General features: G+C 38.1%; 2 protein-coding genes across 2 annotated transcripts; both read left to right on the forward strand.

The window, feature by feature from the left end:
• The first annotated feature begins 483 nt into the window (after positions 1-483).
• Positions 484-2799, forward strand: LOC110170445 (zinc finger protein 79-like). Its single transcript, XM_020936097.2, has 4 exons — positions 484-865; positions 1106-1227; positions 1321-1435; positions 1655-2799. The coding sequence occupies exons 1-4, from the start codon at positions 610-612 to the stop codon at positions 2542-2544; spliced, it is 1383 nt and encodes a 460-aa protein (XP_020791756.1). The 5' UTR covers positions 484-609; the 3' UTR covers positions 2545-2799.
• A 581-nt stretch (positions 2800-3380) lies between these two features.
• LOC110170431 (E3 ubiquitin/ISG15 ligase TRIM25-like) lies at positions 3381-7667 on the forward strand (the record flags this gene model as incomplete). Its single annotated transcript, XM_020936077.2, has 8 exons — positions 3381-3535; positions 4114-4387; positions 4883-5200; positions 6538-6630; positions 7039-7123; positions 7198-7287; positions 7379-7441; positions 7621-7667. Coding segments are annotated over exons 2-8 (957 nt in total), but the record flags the coding sequence as incomplete, so codon positions are not given.
• Between the last annotated feature and the right edge of the window lie 2 nt (positions 7668-7669).

The raw sequence follows: 7669 nt of genomic DNA on the forward strand, positions 1-7669 counted from the left end.
CCGGTGGTCAATACAGTGAGTCCTTGGGGTTAGACATTCCTATGCTGCATACGCTTGTTGTATTTATATATATATATATATATATATATATATATATATATATATATATATATATATATATATATATATATATATATATATATATATATATATATATATATATATATAGATAGATAGATAGATAGATAGATATAGATAGATAGATATATCTATCTATAGATAGATAGATAGATATAGATATATAGATATAGATATATAGATATATAGATATAGATAGATAGATAGATAGATAGATAGATATAGACAGAGCCTCCAGCAAGACTGCAATCAGCAGAAGATGGGGTCCATGCAGGACACGAACCTCAGCGCAGCTCTTTTTACATGCAATTAACTTTTTTGTAATTTAGTGGCCATTAAAATACTTTGTTTACCAAAAGGGGGTGCTACCTTTCCATGTGAGTACAGCGCGTGCGCAGTCTTTAAACACGCCCCTTCTTCTTTTAAAGCCATGCGGTTGGTTTCGATGATAAATAACAGGAATCTATGACGAAAAGCTTTTTTCTAACATTATTTTGATCCCCCTCAACACGAAAGGAAGCACAGGACACCATGCAGTCCCGAGGCGTCGTGGAGCTCCAGCAGCAGGTGGAGACGCTGCTCGGGACTCTGGTGAAAGCGGCCGCGGTGGAGTTGACCAAACTATTCGAGAGCACGTACTTAGCCTCCACTGCAGCCACAGACACGGGCCTCAGGGACGACCAGAGCGGAAGTGTGAAGGCATTCTACCCTTTAAATGGTGCAGAGGGTAAACAAAGTATCGGCGTGCAAGTGGATGTTGTTGACTGTACGTCGACAGCTTTGCATGGTACGTGTTTTTTTCAATGGACGTCTTGATTTAATGCCCGATTTTAGGCTTCAATGATCTGCTTCAGCTAGCATGCTTTTGATTTCAACGTGTCAGCAGTCACTCTTTCATCTTATCAATGCACGTTTTGTTGCATGAATTTCTGCATGTTCTTAATGTTGTTTTCTGATGGGCGTTGCTCAGAAATTCCTGTAAAATGTGCACTGACCCCTGTTTGGCCCATCCCCCTTATTCTTGCAGACCCCCTCTTGTGCTCACATGAGGCTGGTCTTAAGGTGGGTGGCCTTATGCCTTCAGGGCTTCTCCTGGCTGAAGATGAAGCCTCCATGAACCCCCTCTGGTCACCGATGAATACACATCAGGTCAGTGTTAGATTAAATGACTAATCTAAATGTCAGTGCATTCTAGTGTTTAAAAATGCATATGTGAATAACATGTGTTTTCTTGGGTTTTAGGATGTTGCTGACACTGGAGACCTGTTGCAGACTTTTCTTCAAATTGACGCTACAGCTCCGAATCACTCCGAGTCAGAGTCACACATAAAAAATGACTCTCCGGGTGAACCCAAGGGTATGTCTTTCTTTGTATGTATTCAGTTTAACTTCAGGTTGTGTCTCAGTGTTCTGTCATATGAAGAGGATATCATGGCTCAGTGCTAAAGTAATTAAACATTGTAAAATAAAATTTAGAGTAAAGGTTTCTCACAATTTGTATTTATGTGCATTCCTCTTTTCATCTTTAAATTATACTCTGAGTCTGGAGGTTTAAAAACTTGTTTTTCTCCCCCAGCATCTTCAGACAAATCTCTTGAAAGCCCATCACGGTCTTCCGGTAAAAAGAAGGTGTATGTAATACAACCGAGCATCAGTGATGGCACATTGGATCAGACAAAGTTTGTTTGCCCAATAATACTCAAGACTCAGTCTTCTAACGCAGAGCCTGAGAGCTCGGAGCAGTCCATTCATATTGAGCCACAGCAAGCCAAAGTAAGCACCGCTAAAGGCAAGGCCTATAGCCCATCTCTGTCTGATGGGACAGTTACCCCTGCTCAGGCGGGTGTGTCTCCCCAAAACCAGCCCTTGATAAAGCTACAGTCTCTAGATATGAAGCTACTAAAGCCATGTACGGTACAACTGGTCAATCTGCTGTCTGTGCCCCAGGTTGGGGCTGTGAATGAAAAAGCAGGGTGGTCTGTACCCAGGGACCTTCGACCTCACCAGAGTCTTCACACGGGCCATCGTCTGTGCTGCTTCACAAAATGTGACAACGGTGTGTGGCGCCTGCAGAAGATTGTAACTCACTCTCGAAGCGGCTACGCATGCAGCAAATGTGGGAAAACGTTTAAGCACAGGAAGATTTTGAGGCGCCACGAGCGTTTCCACACGGGAGAAAAGCCCTACATGTGCTCACACTGCTCCAAGACATTTGCCTTGAGGAAGAGCCTCCGGCGTCACCTACGCTTCCACTCGGGAGAGCGGCCATACAGCTGTGCTCAGTGTGGGAAGTGTTTCCGACTCCGAGAGAACCTCAAGACTCACCTGCGCTTCCATTCGGGGGAGAAGCCATACTGCTGCTTGGCCTGTGGGAAAACCTTTAGGATCCAGAAGAACCTGGAAAAGCACACGCTGAGCCAGTGTGGCTTTTTTGTCCCCTCCTTCAGGACCATCGCTGGCTTGTAGCTATCACCACTGCCTCGTGGGACGTGCAGCTCTACCTCAGGGAGACTTAAAGGCCACTCAAGAATACTGGAGATCAACACAGCAGAAAGTTACTTTTTATAACACTGGATCATTCCTCCTAACTGATTCTATATCTGTTGTTTACATTTACTATAAGATCAAGATATGTATATGTAAGAGATATTTTATTTTTACTTTTTGTAATTTCTATATTAATGGCAACATGATAAACTCATTTATAATGTGGCTAAAACATACTTTCCTACTTTCTTGTGACTTGTATGTCTTTGTCCTCTTTTTTTAAAAGTGTTTTATAATAGTAATAATAAAAAAAAATCACAAACCTTAATTTAAGTAATCTATTTACAGATACTTTGTGAAATATATGATATTAATTAAGGCTATGTTTTGGGTAATGGTTTACCTACAATCCACAGGCCTTTTTTATTTGAGATGCTTCTGAAATGACAATGCTTATAACGCAGCATTATACAAAGACAACATTCAAGTCAGCAACTAAATGACACTGGATTTCAGTGCATGGGTCCATTTACTGTAAATGTGGCACAACCCTGATATGTTCTCAACAGTCAGATAAAGCTGCTGTTATCATAGCTGCATTATCATTGTGCCGTCTACAGTACAGTCAGGCTTTTCAAGTTCCAAGGATTTCCCCTTTTCATTTTTATGTCTTAGAGATGTATGATTATGAATACCTTGTGAGTTTAGCCCCAACCTCTTTATTTGGTCAAGGCTGGCTTTATTAGCTTTGTACTCATAATAAAATGACATTTTAGTTTTTTGTTTTTTTTTTACAGTGTTTATAGAGCACTTTGTACACTAGCCTTGTCACGTGGCTAGGCCACGCCCACCAGGAAGTGTTCATATACACATCAGTGCTTTCGATTTGCGCCTATGACACGCGCCCGTGCCTCAAACCGCAACATAGAAACTTATTTTGCAACCAACGCCTCTTGGTTCACGTTAAATGGTAAGTTTCTTCATTTTAACTGTCTATAGACCAAGAAGTTGTAATTGCCTAGCACAATTAATTTTAATACTATTTAGTTCTGTACGTTGACTAGACTAGGCGGCCAATAGTTTATAGTTAAATTCCTGAATTCTCTTTTGGGCTTTTTTTTGATACATTTTAGGACTTTGAGGTATTTTCAGTTAGTTAAGTGAACTAGCTTCCTATAGGTTACAAAAAAAAAACATAAAAAGTGAGTCAGTAAGCCATTCATAGACCTTAGTCTGTTTTAGGTGTAAGCTCTTGTATTGGATATTAATGTACAGTAAAGTTGTTGAAAAAGTAGCATCCTATAGATGTAAGATGTATTTTTTCTATTCAGTGAATATCAAGCTTTTTCCTCAGTACTGGCAATCAGGTTTGAAATAGTAATCTAGTATTGTGACAACATTCTGTCAGAATTGTATGTGTGGATCATTTTAAAATGATCTGAAATACATTTTTCCCTGTAATTAAGTGGGATATTTCTGAGCATGCAAGACAGAAGTACACATTTTCAGTACCAGTTAATTATATTGTGTTTTCTCTGTGAAATAAAGCTTGGGGACCATCATGGCGAACCTGCCTGAGAACGAGAGGATGCAGCTGCAACAGTTTTTGACCTGTCCCGTGTGTCAGGACATCTTTAAGGAGCCTCGGCAGCTGCCCTGTGGACACAGCCTGTGCCTTGACTGTGTGAAGAGGATGATTGCTCACACCTCAGAGATCCCCTTTCGCTGTCCGGACTGCAGGGCCGACTTTGGAATGGTCGTAGGAATCCAGAACAACTACATCCTGTCTGGTATTGTTGAAGAGTACAGGAGCATGAGTAATGTAAGTAGTATCCTCTGGAGATGGGTGATAAACAGATGGACAAAATAATATGGCATTTGACAATATGGAAGTTAGCACATTTGCTATACTTACACTATAATTACAGATTAATATGCACTTTCATGTTTCATAAATAATGCGTAGATCTATATTGGTAAAACTTTTACAAATCAATAAAAAAAAGTTTCAGAAAGATTATAATTCTTATACAAAAGTATAAAAAATTAAAATTTAATTTTGTAATTTTAATTTTACATTTTGAGCAGTACCATTTTTTTAAAGTCACATTTTATTGTTCTAAAGCACCACAAATATTTGTTAAGGTTTTATTATTACACCACAATATTTTTTTTTTTCTGAATAGTCACTCAAATAAATGCTAAATAATTAGATTTATTTGTCAACTGACAATGCTTTACTTGAGTAATTAGTAATATTATTCATCAAGTGTTGTATTGTATTGTATGTATTGTAATGTATTTCATTCCTTTCCAGGAAGTAGAGGAGAAGAAAGTATACTGTGATTGTTGTCCTGACAACACCACTCTGGCAATTAAAACATGTCTGAAGTGCGAGGTGTCCATGTGCCAAATGCACGTGAGATCACACCAGGAGCTGCCGATTTACACGGGACACCCTTTGGTTCAGCCCCTCAGTGACCTGCATGAACGGAAATGCCCCCAACATGAAGACCAAGTGCTCCGATACTACTGTCGAATCACCAGAAAGTACATATGCAACCTGTGCTCCCTCAAAACCAAACAAAAGGACCTTGCTACACAGACTTGCAACGTCATGAAAAAGCAACTCACTGTAAGTATTACAGTACACAATGTAGTGCAACTACTCCAGTTTCCCAAATTAACCTAAAACATGCATTACTAACTGACTTCCATTTTAAAGGCTTTAAGAGTGAAAAGAAATCCCAGCCTCACGATGCACTGTGGGTTTAAACAGGGTGGTGCAATTAATAACATTATAATTGAATCATTACTGCAGATTGCTATTGCAGGGTTGTATTTTAGGCATAGTATTGATAAAAATCGCATATTGTTTATGTGATGTTTTTATTGTTTATGTCTCTTTTTTGCTGTGCAGCTTTGTGATAAAATGTATTTTGGCATGTGTTTTTGAGTGGTCCACATAACTACTAATGATTGTTGAAATGATTAGTTTAATTGTCGATTATCCAAATCCACTGTATTTCCATGATTTCCATGTTTTAGTTTGATCTTTTATTGGTCATGATTATTTCAATCAAACCAATTCAATCAGCCCTACTCCTGACAGTTTGCCCCTGCAGTGTTGAAGGGTGGGTCAAATGCACATACAGTACATCTGCTGCTGGGGGCAAACTCTGATAGCAAACAGAATATAAACCAACCATATAAACATTCTTCAAAGCATGCTAAGTTAAATTGCTACACAGTTGAGTCTGATAAATACACTATTAAAATACACCACCACTGTCCAGTGCTTAAGAGAATGTGGTATGGTTGGAGACCACACCCATATTTTTTTGGGACTGCCCAAAAATAAAAACATTTTGGGAGAGTAACAAGGAGAAAATCCCAATGGACCCTCTTTTATTTTTGTTCGACCTGTATCTTAGGAACTCACTCACTGAGATTCAACAGTACATACTACATGTACTTTTGTTAGTGGCAAGGAAAATGGTGTCCCACCATTGCTGAATGGACACAAAAATTATGTATGTCTATCAAATGGAGTGTCTGACTGCCAACTCCAACTAAAAGTGGATAGTTTTTTATGTCAGTGCCATCTTTATTTGATTTGAGTTTTGTTTTTTTATTTGTATTTCTCAGCTGTCTACTGTGTTTATTTACATATAATTGGGGTTTAGAGTTCAATCTCAAAACTTGTTATTGTTTATTACAATGTAAATTGCCTGCTTGTTTGCACTTTTGGCGATTAAAGCGATAAAGTGATTAAAGAGAAAATATTGAGATTACTATAATCAAATAGTATTGCCATAAAGACTTCCTAATGACAGCAGTCCCAAGTTTATTGTTAAACTGTGAGTATATTCCATGAAGTGTGCATCAGCTGGATTTTCTTGTTCCATAATGAAAGTGAAAATGTTTTAGTCTTGCTGTCGGTAATTAATTTATCATGTTTTTAATTGTTAGGAGTACATGGATGAACAACTTAAAGTACTTCAGGAAAAGCTGTCACAGTCTACATCTTCTGTTAATCGTCTCCAAGAAGAAATCCATCAAGAAGTGAGTTTCACAGTACAATCAAACACGTGGGTTAATAATATATTATTATTTATTTTCTATTTAGTTCTATTATGAGTGACTAAAGCAGATATGGGCTTAGGTAGGTTTACACTGGATTCACCTTAGTCCACTCTGCCCACTTATGCATCTGACTGCTGCTTATTGACCCCCTCATTTCAACATTTTAACTAGGGAAAATGGTGCTAAATATATAATATAAAATAGGATGATTTGTGTAAAATGTTCACTCTTTCTCTGGGTGACTTGACCTTTGTAAATGTGCAGTTTTTTTTTATTTCAATTAGCATTCATCTCTAAAACGTGTATGTCTTTTGATGGTGGCAAATACTATTATGTAATTTGTTGTCTTACTATCCTGTTTTTTTTTGTTTTGTTTTTTTTAAACAGAGAAAGAGAATGAACTCCCTTGACTCCTGTTTTAACAGTGTCACAGTGGTCCTACTGTGTTTGTGGTTCATAGTTCTGTATTATGGTAAGTATAAAACCAACATCATCTGACTGCTTGACAGAAAACAGATTTTAGCTGTTTCCTTTGTTTTCAAACAGCTTACAACTACTCTTCAGAAAATCAGAAACTAACTGACAAGTGGGAAAAGCAGGAAAAGCATGTGCAAAAAATGTACTCCACAATAGCAGGTGGTGATTTTCAGTGTTTCTTGTTTTTTTTTTTTATAAGTTCACCTAAATGGAATAATGGGTAAAGTTAATTTTTTGTTTTTCTGCATAGAACTGAAGTTGGATCAGGACTATTCGTGCAGATGGCAAACTCCTGTACAGAGTCACGATGAAGGTAAAAACATTACAGAGCAACAGTGGAATTAAGGTAACCTCTCCAAACACATTCCACCATTAGAGATACATGTAGAACACCCCCGTCAGTGCAAAGTATCAATACTGATTGATTCTTCAGCTTGTTTTTTTAACCACAGTCTTCACTCTTTATGGAAAACATTGCATCTATTCTTTCAGAAAACCTGATGCTGGACCTGAACAGTGCGAGTCCTTACCTGCAGGTGTC

The sequence above is a fragment of the Boleophthalmus pectinirostris genome, unplaced genomic scaffold (genome assembly GCF_026225935.1).
Source record: "Boleophthalmus pectinirostris isolate CB_2022bp ecotype Guang Dong unplaced genomic scaffold, ASM2622593v1 HiC_scaffold_16, whole genome shotgun sequence".
Lineage (NCBI taxonomy): Eukaryota > Metazoa > Chordata > Actinopteri > Gobiiformes > Gobiidae > Boleophthalmus > Boleophthalmus pectinirostris.

Coding starts and splice junctions, on each gene's coding strand:
- LOC110170445 (XM_020936097.2), top strand. CDS start 610: ATGCAGTCCCGAGGCGTCGTGGAGCTCCAGCAGCAGGTGGAGACGCTG. Junction 866..1,105: donor TACGTCGACAGCTTTGCATG/GTACGTGTTTTT, acceptor TTATTCTTGCAG/ACCCCCTCTTGTGCTCACAT. Junction 1,228..1,320: donor CACCGATGAATACACATCAG/GTCAGTGTTAGA, acceptor CTTGGGTTTTAG/GATGTTGCTGACACTGGAGA.